Raw genomic sequence first — 15,491 nt, forward strand, 5'->3', positions numbered from 1 at the left:
ATTCATTTCACAGTTTTAGTCTTATAAAGGCAAGATGAGTTTAAGGTGAGACTCATGGAAAGATGTGCTCTTCGCTTGCTTGCAAAGCATTAGAATTTGCATATAGCTAGGAGTGGCTCTGTCAATTCAAGAACAATAACGTGTTTGTCATGGGGTGATAAAGACAAATACTGGAAACACCCAGACATAGAAAGCCATATGCAAAGAAATAGCCAAAAACATCTCCGTTGTTAACAGATCCTATCCACGGTCTTTTATTAAGCCTTGGATACAAAACTAGAAGAGACATCCCCCATCAAACTATGCAAAAGGCATGTATTTGTATGTGTTATATGGCTTGTTAATGCTGTTAAGAAAATATTCAAATATATGGTCAGTTTTGTACCGATAGGCTTTGTCTCCCCTGCGACCCTGAATTGGATGAAGTGGTTAGAAAATAGATGGATGTACACGTGTATTGTATGCACAGTAAATACAGTATGTATGTGGAGTGCAGTACTGCACATAAAAACAACAAACAAGAGTAGGCCGTTCAGCTCAACTAGGCTGTTTGCTAGTTACTAGCTAATTGATCTAAGGATCTCATTCAGTCTTTTCTTGAAACAAGCCAAGGTATTGGCTTCAACTACATTGCTGGGAAGATTTGTGTAAGGAACTGCCTTCTGTTCTTGTTTTTAAATGCTCACAAATACACACATAAAGCACATTGCAATGCAGCCATACTGTACCTGTCATTATGTCTGTGTATTTATTTTTAGTATTGTATAGAACTTAATTTTGGTTTGTGTTCTAATGACCTAAGAATTGATTCAATATTAAGCTAACCTGGTGATTGCTGTGGATGACGTCCTGATGTTGCCCAGTGAAATGCTTTTCAGAAAGGAAAAGAATGGTTCTTCATAAATAGAATCCTCTGGTTTTCTGGTCATTAAAGAACATTCTTTGTCTTGTTCATTTTAAAAGAATCATTTTGTTTCTTTAAAAAATATGTTGAATCTCATTCTTTATCTTATTAAAGCACAATCAAAAACTGTTATTCAGTTGCTTTACGCTGTTTTAAAATTACGATGTTGTTTTAACCAATACATAGGCCTGCTCCTAAACATTGACTCTTAGTCCTTAGTATATTAATAATGGGGTAGTTATGAATACTTACCCTAAAGATACCATATTTGTGCATTGAAAAAACATGTGATTAACATGCATTAGAGCAAAAATGTCAGACCTTCACTAAACACACCAGAAGGCTGTATTAAATAGCAACTTGTGGGGCACCAAACCATGTGATCTTATTTTCACAGTGGCTTTTATACCTTTGTGTGTTGTTCTAATGCTCTCAGTTTTGGTTAAAAATAGCTAATGGACTGACTGCCGGCGTCAAGAAGCTGTCCTGAATAATTAGTGGGTTATCTTTAAATGTGAGTCTGTGTGTTAGTTAAAAATAGAAACTCATTGTGACCAAGATTGCTAAACCACATTAAGCCCCAAAAAAACCCATTGAGGTTACAGCTCAGAGACGAGCCCTACTTACGAAGCAAGATATTCCTGTTGTCAGAATGTTTTAATATGCTAAGAGTTTTGTTAAAAAATATGATTATGTGGTGGCACGGCAGTCAGTGCTGTGATCTTGCAACTCTTAAAGGGAAATTTTCTCACCGAGGGCCAATTTTCCCAGAAGGCGTTTAACCCGCCTGTCTGTTTGTCTTTGGAAACCAGAGCAAATAGAGGAAACCCATGCGAACAGGGGAAGAACATGCAAACTCCACACAGCTATATACCATGCCTTTTATATATAGGACTATAAGCTATATATGTCCTTATATAGCTTATATATATATAGCTATACTATATAAAAGCATTCTAGCACCCCATATCTGGAATTGAACCCAGGACCTCCACACTGTAAAACTAACCACTGTCCCACCACACAATATAACCAATCTACACACTAAGAATAAAATAAACAGCATGAAATATATAGCAACCAAAACCATATAACAACGTTTCACACAAACATCACAGGACCACAGTTACCGAGCTGCACCTGCAGAAATTCTCCTCAGCTCCCAAGTCCTTAATGGTGTCTTCCATCATTTTCACATGACTTCTCTGCCTGGAATCCTGCTCTTAGCTTTCAGCTGAAACGGTGTCTCGTTATGAACTGTTACAAATTACTGTGCGACTGTAATGTCATTTGCAGAAATAAATGTAAAAGGTTATGCATGCTGTTATATCTCTGTGCCATATTTGGGAAGATGTTATGACAGTTTTTTTAGCCTCATTAAAATAAATCACAACTAAAATATCTTTTTTTAGATCTTTGCTCAAAAGTGACATTAATATCATAAGAAAGGGATATAGAATTCAGGGCAGTATTTTCATTGCAATTTACTCCTGCCCTTGCCGTAAGGGATGGATGTAGGCAGGTCATCTTTCTAAAGCTTTTTTGGCACTATTAATTATTGGGCAACAACTTATCCCTGCAAAGATTCCCCAGGCACCACATCCTGAAATATGTTATACCTTCAGGATAAAAAGAGGGTTAACCTGGGAAAAATCTGTTGGCCTAACAGACTTATTTAGCAAAATGGATCTTGTATTGTTGGAAAGTGCCCAAAATGTCAATCGCCCCCACTAGTCTAGGGATTCTGGGTTTCAGTCACGCAGTCTCCTGCATAGAAAAATAAGAGATTTGTGATCCACTGATTGGAACAAACCATGCAATCCAGCAATGAGACCTGAGACGATGGCAGAATTACTACAGAAAACGAGAGAGCAGGCATCGCTGGCTGACTTGCACGCCAACCACTAGTAAACCATTCAGAGCACAACCCTTTCTTCATCACCAAATTCTTGTACAGAAATTCGGACTTAACACCTCTATGACCACCCCACCGCAAACGCAAGCTCACAGAGTTTTTTGTATTCTGTGAATGCTAAAAATAACTATATTCAGCAATGTTCTTATTTTGTTATTGACTATTTGTTAGGAATAGTAGTACTATTCTGTAAATGTATTTAAACATATTGAGTACAGGCAGTTTAAGGAGAAGAAAGTTAACTAAAGTTTCGATTGCACATCCATCCAGTTCTGAAGCTTTACTATAGTTAAACCAGGGATCCCCAGTCCTTGTAATGGAGCATACCAACTCAGCTCATAACAACCTGTATCAGCTTAACCTGTATCAGCATTATTGGCTCAATTGGAAAACCGGTTCCAGCTCTTCAGGTGCTGATGTTTTAAAGAGCTAGAAAACCTTAAATAGTGTCTGTAAACTCAGTGATGGATAAGGGCTCCTTGAATTCACTTTGCTCACAATAACATTTTCCTCACAAATTACACCACAAATGAGAAAATTAGAGGGGACTTTCATGTTCTTTGTTACTTGTATAAGAGGTACTTAAAGTACTGTATCCTGAAGTACTTAAAGGAGAGATTTTGAACATCTACAAGGAATTTCATTGAGAAAGAGAAGGGAAAAGAAGATGAATCAGCTCTTGGGGATAAATTACGTGGCCATGCTGAAAGTAAAACAAAGACATGAAATAGAAAAAGATTTTGATCATTTGGTCAAAATAATTTATTGATACCTCACACAGAGGGAAGTTTAATCATAGGAACTAGAACGCGCCATTCAAAAATAGTCAAAAGACAGTACATATAAAGACAAGATCACAGGGTAAGGCAAGAGATAAAAGCAATGAGGCGTTCAAAGAAGGAAAGAGTCATTTTAAGATGATCAAAAAAGGCAGTGGTTTGACAGCAGGTATCCCATTTGGGGTGTTGCTCAAACAGTGAAAGTCTAAACCAACACATACTACATTAATATCGATTGCCATGTCTGACATAGATTTAGTTTAAAATAAAATATTATTCAACTAAGGAAAAAATCAACTATGTTCATATTACAATTAACTATCACAAGACCATTAGCTGACCTGTCTGCACAGTTCATTTACTGTACAACAGACTTTATATTCTGTTCTGCTTTCAGTTAAGCATTATACTGAAGCACTGGTATTTCAAACTAATGACAGAAGTGCACACTAGAAGCTAAACAAAATCACATTTTTTTCCCAAATGACAAAACTTGGCTCAACAATAAATTAACACTGCGTAAAACAATACATTTAGTACAGAAACCTTTGAAAGAAAAATAGCTTCACAAATGTATTAACTGTATTGTATAATTTTCTTAAACCAAACTTAAAATACTTCAGTTATTTTAAACATAAATTTTAATGTGCATTCCAGTTTGTTAGTTTAATGTTTGTTTGGTGCCATCTTTTATTACAATTTTCCCACTATTTTCAGAAAATAAAGAAATTGTATTTTCAGCGCTTTGTAATTTTATACTTATGATATGCTGCATTTCTTTAAAAATTGTTTTATGTTATCAATGGACTTTTGAGCACCTCCAATAAAAAAAATCTTATCAGCCATGAGTATTTCAAAGAAACAGAATACCGATTTTTCCAGAAAGTGCAACAGAAGATAAAACTGTAATAAGTAATAAAAAGTTGATGGAAATACTTTCCATAATGACATTTATCTCCATAATGCGTTTGGAGCTGATGGAATTAATACAGTAGTTTTATTTTTAACAACCAAATATAATTTTGGTCTTGTAATCCAGATACTATCCTAGGTTTTAACAAAAGAAAACAAAACAAAACTGAAACCAGAGTAGTATGGAGAAAGCAATACCAGGAATAAATCTTAGGTATTAAATTATTTCAAAATCTTGTTTGAAACGTATTCTAACATTCAAGGTGAAAAATGAAATCCTCCAATTTGATATATTCTTAGACAAAGACGTATGCAAACAGCAACATCCATATACTGTATTTGAAGATTTCTTTCAGCACTAATCTTACAAAAGCATACTGTATGCAAACAATAAATGTCTTGTGTTTAATGGAGTTTCTACTGTACTGCTACTTTAGGAGGGACGTCAGCTACCAAGATTTCCTTCACCTGTGCTGCTCTAACTCCTAATTTTCCATGGCATTTTTGAAATGGAAACATCTGAGGGAAAAAAAAAGAAAAATAAATCAATGATGAACTGCATCATCATCAATTTTCTACATCCTTCAGACTGCATCAGAAATCAGATGAATGCAACAACACTCAGAACATGCTCCCTGATATAACTATTTAAAAAGACAGGCATTTCCATCTCTAGGTATTTATAAATTAATTTAGCATAGTCAGATAGTCCATAAAACAGCTCCAACAATTTTATGAAGATATACAGTAAGTGCCTTCGTTATTGGCAGAGTTCCAGTAGACATGCTTTAGTTAAACCCTGAGTCTGCGAAACACAAGGCAATCCACAGTGAGGTATTTCTGAGCAACAAATTTCGCAGAACAAGATAAAGTAAACAACTGCATATCTGATTTGGATTGTCACCTAACTGTGGCACTAAAACATAATATAGGTAACAAGATATCCATTTATATACATAAGGTAAGGTCATGTTGCAACCTTCGTTCTCAGCATGTGAAAGGAAATCAGTTTTGAAAACATTTTCAATGTCCCCAGTTTAAGAGCACCTGTGAGTTACCCTAGAAACGATCCATGAAGGTGCCTAACTAGCACACTAAGTCCTATTGCCCTAAAACACTCAGGATATTGTCTTAATCCCCAAGGCCATGCCGGTGACACAGACTATCTTCATATTAAAACAGCAAGATGTTGCCTCAAACTCCTAACTGACTCTCTCGCAAGGAGTTCAAAACTATAAACCCCCCACACTGTACCAAGCAATTTAATCCATCTAACCTGAAAGGCCATTAATGCATAGAACGTTCACCTGGCTGTAACGCCATGCTCACCTAGTTAGAAATTAAAACAGCCTCACGGCTAATGGAAAAGTTCCAAAGACAAGAATGGATAAGTAAAAAAACACATGACAAATAATAGCCAGAGGTGAACACTGATAAAAAGCAACATCTGTGACATTAAACTCCTGTACCTGAAGGAGGATATTTACAGCCCAGGAAAAAAAAAACAGATTTACAGACAAGGATTATAAGTGAACGATTTAATTCAAAACGAATCTTTTTCAATTTTGTTTGAGCAGCTTTTCTGAAGTTTTAACTAACAATAAAAAACAACATTTTTATTGATGGTTAAAATGACTTTTGCACTCTGAAGAAATGTTTAAAAAAAACAACTTGGAACAGCAATGGTTACAGTGCTTGAAATGTACATCTTTAATTCTCACATGTAAGACAGTAGAATGATGTTTAGACATGTAGTTTCAGGACTACAAATAATTAAAGCCACAGGTCAACACCCCCTTCCCCAACACAAAGTCTTTACCTTAATTTTTACAAAAGTTTGGAACTGTTTTCATGTATACATTTTAGATCAAACAGCAAAACATGACACTGTCCATATTTCGTTGGCAAGACAAAAAAATACCGGAATCTGCAAAACACTTTTTGACTACGTGTCACACTGGAACATCGGTACAATATAACGACATTAATTTCTTCAAAGCTTGCCAATCTACTATAGTAAATTTTTTCTTACAATATATCCTTCTAGTCTAGTTAGCCGACTGCCGACTCACTCACCAGAGCCTCTATTTTTTATAGCAATACAAAAAACGCTTCCACAGAGCAATGGAAAAAGTGCAAAAGACTAGATCCGTGCATCTGAATCAGGAAGCTATATCCAAAGACAGGTGTTATGGTCCTGACAAAAGTAAGCGCGCTGTATTAAACCTCAGTACACAAGGTCATCGACAGTCATAATACATCAGTATAATACAGCCACGAGTCTGGAGATAAACAGAGGTGCTGCGTTGCGTCACTGACGAGCAGATGTGTTTTAGTAACCGAGCACATTAGCTAATTATTGAAAAGAGCCACATAGGCTTGTGTACAGATACAGCAATTCTTTACCTCGGGCCCTGTGGGAGTGCGACAGGTGCACCTTCACATTCACCTTGAACACAGCGACAAAAAAGATAGCACACTAGTCTCAATAAAGAAAGCTAGACTTCCTTCACAATTTACTTGGTGATTGAAGAACTTCATTCTATGACCCCCTTCATGCATTCCCGTTATTTCTTCTGTGCTCTAAAGGAAGATTATCCCAGACATACTTCTGTAGAACTGCATTTGCGAGCATTAGTACATTTGAAAATCTCGTCTCAGTTCATGAATACATTTGGTATGGTTTTCTGTCTCTGGCCATGATGGCCAAGATTAAATGACAACTTTTCCTCAGCTGCTGATTTTTAGGTTACTAACACTGGTATTCAGTTACATTTTTTATCTCTCCGTAAGAGAGACCTTCCTTCTGCCCAACAGCAACGCAACACATAGAACAGGGTCCAGAATTTACTGACGGAGTGGTCAAAGTTTCAGTTAAATCTGTTCCTGTATGTGCTGAAGTTTCCTGAAACATGTGGACCTCAGGAGATCGTCTCTAACACAATGTTTTATTGGATTTTAAATAATCCAATAAAGCACATTTGTGGAAAATTCCATATCGGGAAAGGCAAGGCAATCAATATTAATGCAAGAACAGAGAGTTTCCATCCATTTGTGTCACACAAACTATGCAATGGAGTGCATTTTTGTCCAAGACTTTACATACAACATGAAGTGTCATTTCCCTACTTTACTTACACACCAAAATGTCAGTTATTATGCAAAACTCTTTTTAAACACCAACCCCCGTAGCAGCACAATGGGAGAATCCCACAAATAGAACAGTGACACTCAACAGCGCCCAGCACAAAGGAGCAACTGCATTGCCAAACACTTTATATGCAGTATTAGTGGTTAGTAAGCAAATCATATTCTATACAACAGAATAGCTGGAGATCATAAATCACATTTAAATCACAACATTTAACATTGTCATCCGTAACATTGACCACACTTGTATATATGTCTATTAAAAAAACTATACCTCTACTTTAAATATTTTTATCATTCTTAATGTACAGTAGACGTAAAATATCTGGAAACGACTAACTCGACAAGACTGATTTAGTTTCGACTTGCCTTCTGGTTTTCATTCCAACAGAGGTCTTGAATTCCAGACTAACACTTCATAAATGGCTTTAATCAGACCTTTTTGATTGTCTTTGGCAGGATCATTGTCAGAGGGCTTGATTGAACTAATTAATTTTTTTTTCTCTATTTAGAGTTTAATTGGAACACAAAAACCGTGAGACAGGGGTCAGGCTAAAAGTAGGTTCTTAATACTTAAGCTAATTCCTGATATATTTTTTTACATTGCACGTCTTCCAGTCCTATAGCTGTCAATTGAAGGGATATATGCTATCCATCTATACTATTGTTAAAACCCCAAGTGTCTAGGGGTAAAGGGGTGTAACTGTTACGTCCCAGTGTGTGGTCTATGTGTGTTTGTTGTTATGTTCCACACTGCTGACCTTTGATTATTCTCCCTCCCCCATTGGCCCACCATTACACCACTGTTCAGTATGACATCATCGTCAATCAGCTTCTCAGCCAATCAGAACTCATCTTATTTACTATATATCATAGAAGTCCTCAGAAGGAAGAGGCCTTTTGTTTGACTTTTGATATTGCTTTAGCTTTGGTTTGTTGTTTCGCTTTGTGTGTGTGTTTTCGTATAGCTTCGGCTTTGTTGTTTTGTTGGTTTCTGTTAGTTTCTTTATACTTTTGTTTGTTTGTGTGTTTATCCTTTTTTTTGCCATAACCTTCCCTAACGTGTTACATGTTCAACTTTTGTGTTCTTTTGTACCCTGTTCCTGTTGATTACTCTCGTTTTCCCTTATTTGTATTCCTAGTTCACTTGTTTTTGTGTGAACTTCTGTGTATAAGGTTAGTTTAGGTTGTTGGGTACATTATACACCCTTAGTTGATTTTGTATTAGTCACACTAGTTTAGTATGGGTGAGTGCCGTTTGTCTTGTACGGTTTTAGGTAGTCAGTGGAGGTTAGCTAAGGTGTTGAAGACGCCGAAGACTGTGTGTTTCGGGTTTTCTTTTGTAGTCAGATTAGCTTTCCCTCAGTTTCCTAGACAGCTCCATTTTATTTGTTGTTTTCTTTTCTTCGGCACCACTCTAGTTCCCTACCCCTGTGTGTTATCGTGTCTTACCAGTCACTTATTCAACCCACCCTTGTTATCACACTTCCTAGTCCCTCACCAGAACCCACCTGCTTCCAAAATTATCCTAAATGTTACACCTCTTTACCCCTAGACACTTGGGGTCATAATATTATTGGGGGCTCGTCTGGGATTTGAACCCGGGACCTCTCGCACCCCAAAGCGAGAATCATACCCCCCTAGGCCAGATTTAGGATAACTTCTGGATGCAGGTGGGTTCTGGTGAGGGACTAGGAAGTGTGATAACAAGGGTCGCTGCAAAAGTGATGATATTAAGGTGAATAAGTGTCTGGTATGTAATAAGACACAATAACACGCAGGGGTAGGGAACTAGAGTGGTGCCAAAGAAAAGAAAATAAATAAAATGGAGCTGGCTAGGAAGGCGAGGGAAATCTAACCTGACTACAAAAGAAAACCCGAAACGCAGGGTCTTCGGCGTCTTCAACACCTTAGCTAACCTCCACTGACTACCCAAAACCATACAAGACAAACGGCACTCACCCGTACTAAACTAGTGTGACTAATAGTTTTGTGAAATATCTGAAAAATCTCTGAATGCTGTTGTGTGTGAAAGTCAGATCAGTACAAATCCAGTTCTGTTGGACCACACCGTATCAATGACCCTGGAATGAAAAACATGAAATGGCTGAAATCTTACCGATTTGTAGCTTTTGATTACTACACTAAACTCTAAGTCTTCAAGGGGTCTGAATGCAGACAGTGGTGCTTGTGATGCTTCCAGCACAGAAAAAGAGGGCATATTAATTTGCACCACTTAAGTACGTGCCTAAGGGAATTTAAGAAAAGCAAAACTGAAATTCCTGCTGTGTAGTTTATGGGCCACTTTTGGACAGCATTTCAAATAATTTTCAGTTAGTTCAAGAATATTCCAGGAATGTGCTCTGGGAATTATTACTAACATGTTTATCTAAGTCAACTTGCGTGAAGGGCTCAGCAAAGTCAAACTCTGTACTGCAGCCTAAGTTTATCTGTAAGTCTTCTTTATCATTATTGACGTTCAGAGCCAAATTCTGACAGCCTTAAATTGCACAAGTAGCAGGCAAACCTGTTCAAACTCAACAGTTTGCTCTGTTGTTAGCAATCTGAGTGTTAATACAATACCACATCTGAGGGTTCGCTTGGGCAAACCATTTGGAAAACAGATCACCCTCGTTTGAGGATATGATGGAATTCATCTTGTAAAGTGCAGCTTTCTTTCAGTTCTGTGGTACAAGATAATCAAATCACCAAAGCGACTATCATGTTACAGATTGGATAAAGCTGCTCACCACTTTATTTTAGTGTAATTGAACATGGTTTTGCTTTTGCTGTCATTACAGAAGCCCTAACCATGGGAGAGCTATTTTTGTCAAGGAAAGAACCGGTGCACTAAAAAGACCATTAACATGTAATAAAGACTAATGGCCATTTCAGTTATGCAATTCTTTCCCATGCTTGTTCTTCCCGAGAACCAAATCCAGCATTTAAATACACTCCGGCTTGTAACATATCAGTTTTCATTAACAGCATCTGTTAGAAAAAGGTTATCCCATAACCTATTAAAGCATTCTGATTAATGCAGGACTGGTTTGACGTTGCAGAGCAAACCATCTTTCATGCTTCGTCACTTCACTCTTCTGAGATTTGAGGTTACGGAAGTCAAAGACACACACACACACACACACACACACACACACACACACACACACACACACACACACACACACACACACACACCAGAGTGCCTCAGTGCTGAAGCTTCAGTCTGAAGGGGGAACAGTCTTCACCTGAAGAAGAAAGCAATGAGATTCAATTAAACTTGCACACTCACTGTTTTTTGTGACAGACAACAGGAAATAAGCAAAAGTTTCTATTCATACAAGAGCCTAGGCACTTGAATAAAACTCCCCTAATTTCCCCCATCCAAACCTGGCGATTTCAGTTTCTGCTAGGTTCTGCTAGGATTTAAAACTGATAAATATTAACCTCAAATTGGGAAACTGGAAATCTGAGGCAAAATCATTCATTCCATCTTATTTCCAAAAGTTTGAAGTTCCCTCGCACATTTCTTTCATTCCAGTTAAGAGAAGAACTGAAAACTTTCAAAGCTTTTCTTAGATAAAGTCTTGCTTAGCTCATTAAACAGGAAAAGGAATGGAGCCTGGCTTCTGACATAGGAAGGAATGGAAGAAATGTCAGGTAAACAGGAAGCCAGCCTGTGTCAGACTCGATGAACAATTGGAGGGGAGGAAGGGAGTTGCCTGCTCCTAACACTTACTGAAACACTACTTTAACTGCTTCAGGAATGAGGATTACATACAAAAACAAACTAGTCCCATTAGAACTCTTCAGAAGTTAACATTACATGCAATAACGGAGTACACGAATAGCAATTTGCTCATCAAACTATTTCACAAAAGCAGCAGAACTCCAGCAAACAAGATTAAATGGCTGAATTCTCTAATAAGTCTCAAATAATTTCTGGTGGAATGAGGTCCCGCTTCTATAAAAAAAGGGGACCGAATCAGAGATCAGAGAGTGGTGTTTTAGGGGTTACAAGTAGAATCAGGTCACAGAGCTTATCAAATTGGTTTCTGGAAATATAGCAAGTTATCACTGCCTTGAAAATGGCTCACCATTCTGGAGCAAGTAAAAGATTCACTTGATTGCTGTGGCAAGCACTATTTCCAACTGGCACTAAATTGACAGGTTTCTATAGAGTGTGAAAGGCAAAAGGCACAGACTTGGCAAAACTTAGCATTTTGTTCCCCTTCAGCACTATTTGCTCAGGGTGGAATATTTACTCTATGACTAGGATAACGAGTTCTTGTAATGTATTCTGAACAGAGAAGTGAACAAACTGGAATGGTGGTGACCTGCACCATATTGAACATCGCGGATATAACCACTGCAGACTGAAACAGAATTAAGTCGTTAGCAATTTTACATAGTTCAGCAGCCTAACAAGACCACCCACATTCTACCACTCGTCGTTCTGACCAGTTAAAAATGTATGATGTTTAAGGGCATCGTGTTCTAAATTAAGCTTACTGTGTTTTTCACTTATTATATCAGAACCGCACATGGCATCCAGCCTCAAAACAAATTTTACTACAACACTGGACTTCTTCTGTTTCATATTTACAGCGAGAACAACGTGTGTGGTTGTACCCCACAATGAGGCCTTAATCACAGAAGCCTGGAGCAGTGCATTCCTGCTTCCCCAGTGACGTCCTTGGTTTAACTTCATTTTTTCCCTTTCTAAAGGGTAATATACCCAGGGAATACTAGGGGAACTTTATAACTCTTTACTACACCTGGACCTTGAATACAAGTTTGGGAAATACTGATCCGCATTACTTAGATCAATATTATAAAAGCCTACTGTATATATAAAAAGACAGACTAAGGCAGATATCCATTTGGCTTTACAGAACAGACTTTCACGAAGTATGCACACAGCGTCATGTGTGTTTAGAGGAGCATCGGTTCTTTTACTGATTATATGCTTATGACCACCTCTTCACTATCAATATTAAAACCACCAGATAACGCACTTGTTTTCAAAATCCTTTCAGCACAATCATTTACTTCTAAAATATATGACCAACATTGGATTTGGAAGGTTCTAAATATGGTCTAAAGTTGTGAAACAAACTATGATATCCATCCACAGTTCTTACCACTTCATAAAGTGATTTTCACTGTGGTTTCTTTCTTCTCTGTAATTATTACAGCACATAAGGCCAGGATTTTTTTTTTTACACATTTACCATCATAGAGTGCAATTTAACAACATCTGGATGGAAATGTATAACTTAGCAGTCTCTGCAAGTCAAACGATAACATTTCAGTTGTGCTTTCATTTTCCACTGAAGAAAAAAAAGTCACTTCAAATTAAAAGGTAACCAAAATAAAGGTTTCATATTAACTACTTAGGAAAGTACTATAGCTTCAGTTCTGGTTCTGAAATTCTTGATCAGCACGCAAGATTTGCATAATAACCACATCAGATGGTATGAGTCTGTTCCTTCATTTCCTGCAGGGGTGTTATCTGTGTTGGCTGCAACTTCATAGAACTTTGCTCTTGCAGAAAACAATGGCTTTTATTCGCCATACTCACCAATTTAAAAAATAAAATGTATAAAGTTAAGATTTTGCTTTGCTGGGAGGGAGCTATTGATTAAAGTTTCCTACACACACACAAACAGAACAATGTTTGGAGCTGCCCCGGCGGTTAACATACCTGTATTTCACATCAAAGAGCGTAGAATCTTCATCGTCGTCGTTCTCCTCGTTTAGCGGAGCCATTTCCACCCGCTCAGCCGGAGTGGTGATGATGTCGTACTTTCTCGTCTTCCTGATCTTCCGCCCCGCTCTTTTGGTATGGTAAAGATAATAAAAACATTTTTTAAAAAAACTTCACAACACAAGGAGATGTGTGCTACGACATTACTGAAGAAAGCAACGCAGGCTTGAAATACACAGAGGAGTGGTATAATGGTGATGCTGTGTTTTGGAGGCAAGAATGTAAATGAATCCTACTGGAGTTAAAAACCATGGACCATGACTTGCCTTTCAATGAGGTAGCAACACGTTTTCGTCATGTACATTTAAAATAGCTGGCACTGCTGAAAAGAGGCAGCATTCAACAGAGGTTAAAAGCAAAGATTAATGCATTTCTGGTGCCGTCACAGCTGTCCAAAGAGCGTTAACGTCAAGCAATCAGGTCTCTGTGCCTTTCCCCTGTGTATAGTGGTGGTGTACACTCCTGAGGCACTACTGTTTTAAAAGCGAAGTCATGGAAACAGAAGCACTTTGAGAAATTGTCAGACGTTTGCGTTATTAAAAGGCACCAATGCATGTTGCAGGCACAGCTGTTATTTTAGCTCCTTCAAAACAGTTTAAGTCATGCAAATGAAGATGGGGTACATATGGAAAAAATACCTGCAGACGTCTTTAAAAAATCAAGTTTTATCCATACCACGACTTACCTGAACACTTTGATAACCAAGCAAGCGATGAGGAACACCGTGAAACCACAAACGAAAATGACAATATTTTTCAGCTTGGGAAGATCCTTCAGGATAGACGAGACTCGGGACTGTATGGTCAACCCCGAGTCCGTGCTGTTGATGACATTCTGGATGGGGGCTGTGGATGAATTCTGCGGCGCTGTGGGCGACGACAGGGCGGGCAGCACCGCTGACACCCCACACACAACCGCAAGCAGAAAGGTGCACACCACATGCAACCGAGACATGCTGCCTTACACAGCACACCCCTCTTTTTAGGGACTAGAGGAGCCGAGGCTCTGTCTCCCAATCCTCAGATCCCTGAACTTTCTATTTGTGTCCTTGCTTGGCGTTTTCAGTTATAGGATGGAAATGCGCCTCCGCCGACTTACTAGTTCAAATAAAATGCCCTCTCCCCTCTCACACGCAGTTGTCATTCATGAAATTCCCTTGCAAGCTGCAGCTCAGTATACCCCTCGAAAGATGCAGGCTTATATCGAGAGAGGACCGTCATTTCGTTTTCATCCTCGGGCTCCGCAGCTCATCTGATAATTGTTGTCCCTGAAATCTCGCTGCAGCGGTTTTTGCTGGCTCGCATGACACGATTCCGCAGGCAAGTCCTTCCTAGTTGTTTTATTGGGAATGGGTGTTAATAGGAGGAAACGTGGATTACCCAAACCCGGAAGAGTTTGTCACCGACGTTGCAATCAGCTATTTGGCGGCCACCACAAAAGGCGTCTCTTTTATATTGGACTCCCAGCCTGTGACAGCTTGAGGAAGCTCCCCCGCCCCCGCCTAGGTCACTTTAACTAATCTCTTCACTGTTGGCATAGGGATATGTGCGGTGTTTAGTGTGAAGCACGGCTTCTAGTGTTGGGAATGTCAAATCACCATGCAGTTTTTAACCAAGGTCTTAACTGCGCCTGATAAAGACCCCCCTTGGCCTTTCAGAAAGAAATGTGAATAACCAAGGGGAAGACTACAGAAGGTTGAGAGTGGACTCGGGGGCACGTTGAAGGATGAGCTTCAGTGCTGCACGACGATCTAGTCGACAGTTTTCTTGATTGTTTTGTTAATTAAATCAACCGCTTTATTGTAGTCTAACGCTCAACCAGCGCGGAACGTTTTTTAAAAAACACGGAGTGTTGCTGCTAATTGCTCAAGATTAAAGGAATGTCTTCCTCTATTTCATCAGAATTAATCAATTTCTGTTTGTAATTTACTGATAATGTCAAAGCCGGGTCCTTTCTACTGGTAATCCGTAAATGTGCCATCCTGAACGCACTGGAATTCGTTTCAAAGTAAATTTGATTTGCATTCTAAAATATAATTCACCTGCTCCATCATCATCATTA

General features: G+C 38.5%; 1 protein-coding gene across 1 annotated transcript; it reads right to left on the reverse strand.

The window, feature by feature from the left end:
• Positions 1–3,557: 3,557 nt before the first annotated feature.
• fam174b (family with sequence similarity 174 member B) lies at positions 3,558–14,860 on the reverse strand. Its single transcript, XM_088641356.1, has 3 exons — positions 14,116–14,860; positions 13,368–13,499; positions 3,558–10,908 (listed from the first exon to the last, which is right to left on the reverse strand). The coding sequence occupies exons 1-3, from the start codon at positions 14,382–14,384 to the stop codon at positions 10,905–10,907; spliced, it is 405 nt and encodes a 134-aa protein (XP_088497482.1). The 5' UTR covers positions 14,385–14,860; the 3' UTR covers positions 3,558–10,904.
• Positions 14,861–15,491: the final 631 nt, after the last annotated feature.

The sequence above is a fragment of the Lepisosteus platostomus genome, chromosome 7, assembly GCF_059453375.1.
Source record: "Lepisosteus platostomus isolate fLepPlt1 chromosome 7, fLepPlt1.hap1, whole genome shotgun sequence".
Lineage (NCBI taxonomy): Eukaryota > Metazoa > Chordata > Actinopteri > Semionotiformes > Lepisosteidae > Lepisosteus > Lepisosteus platostomus.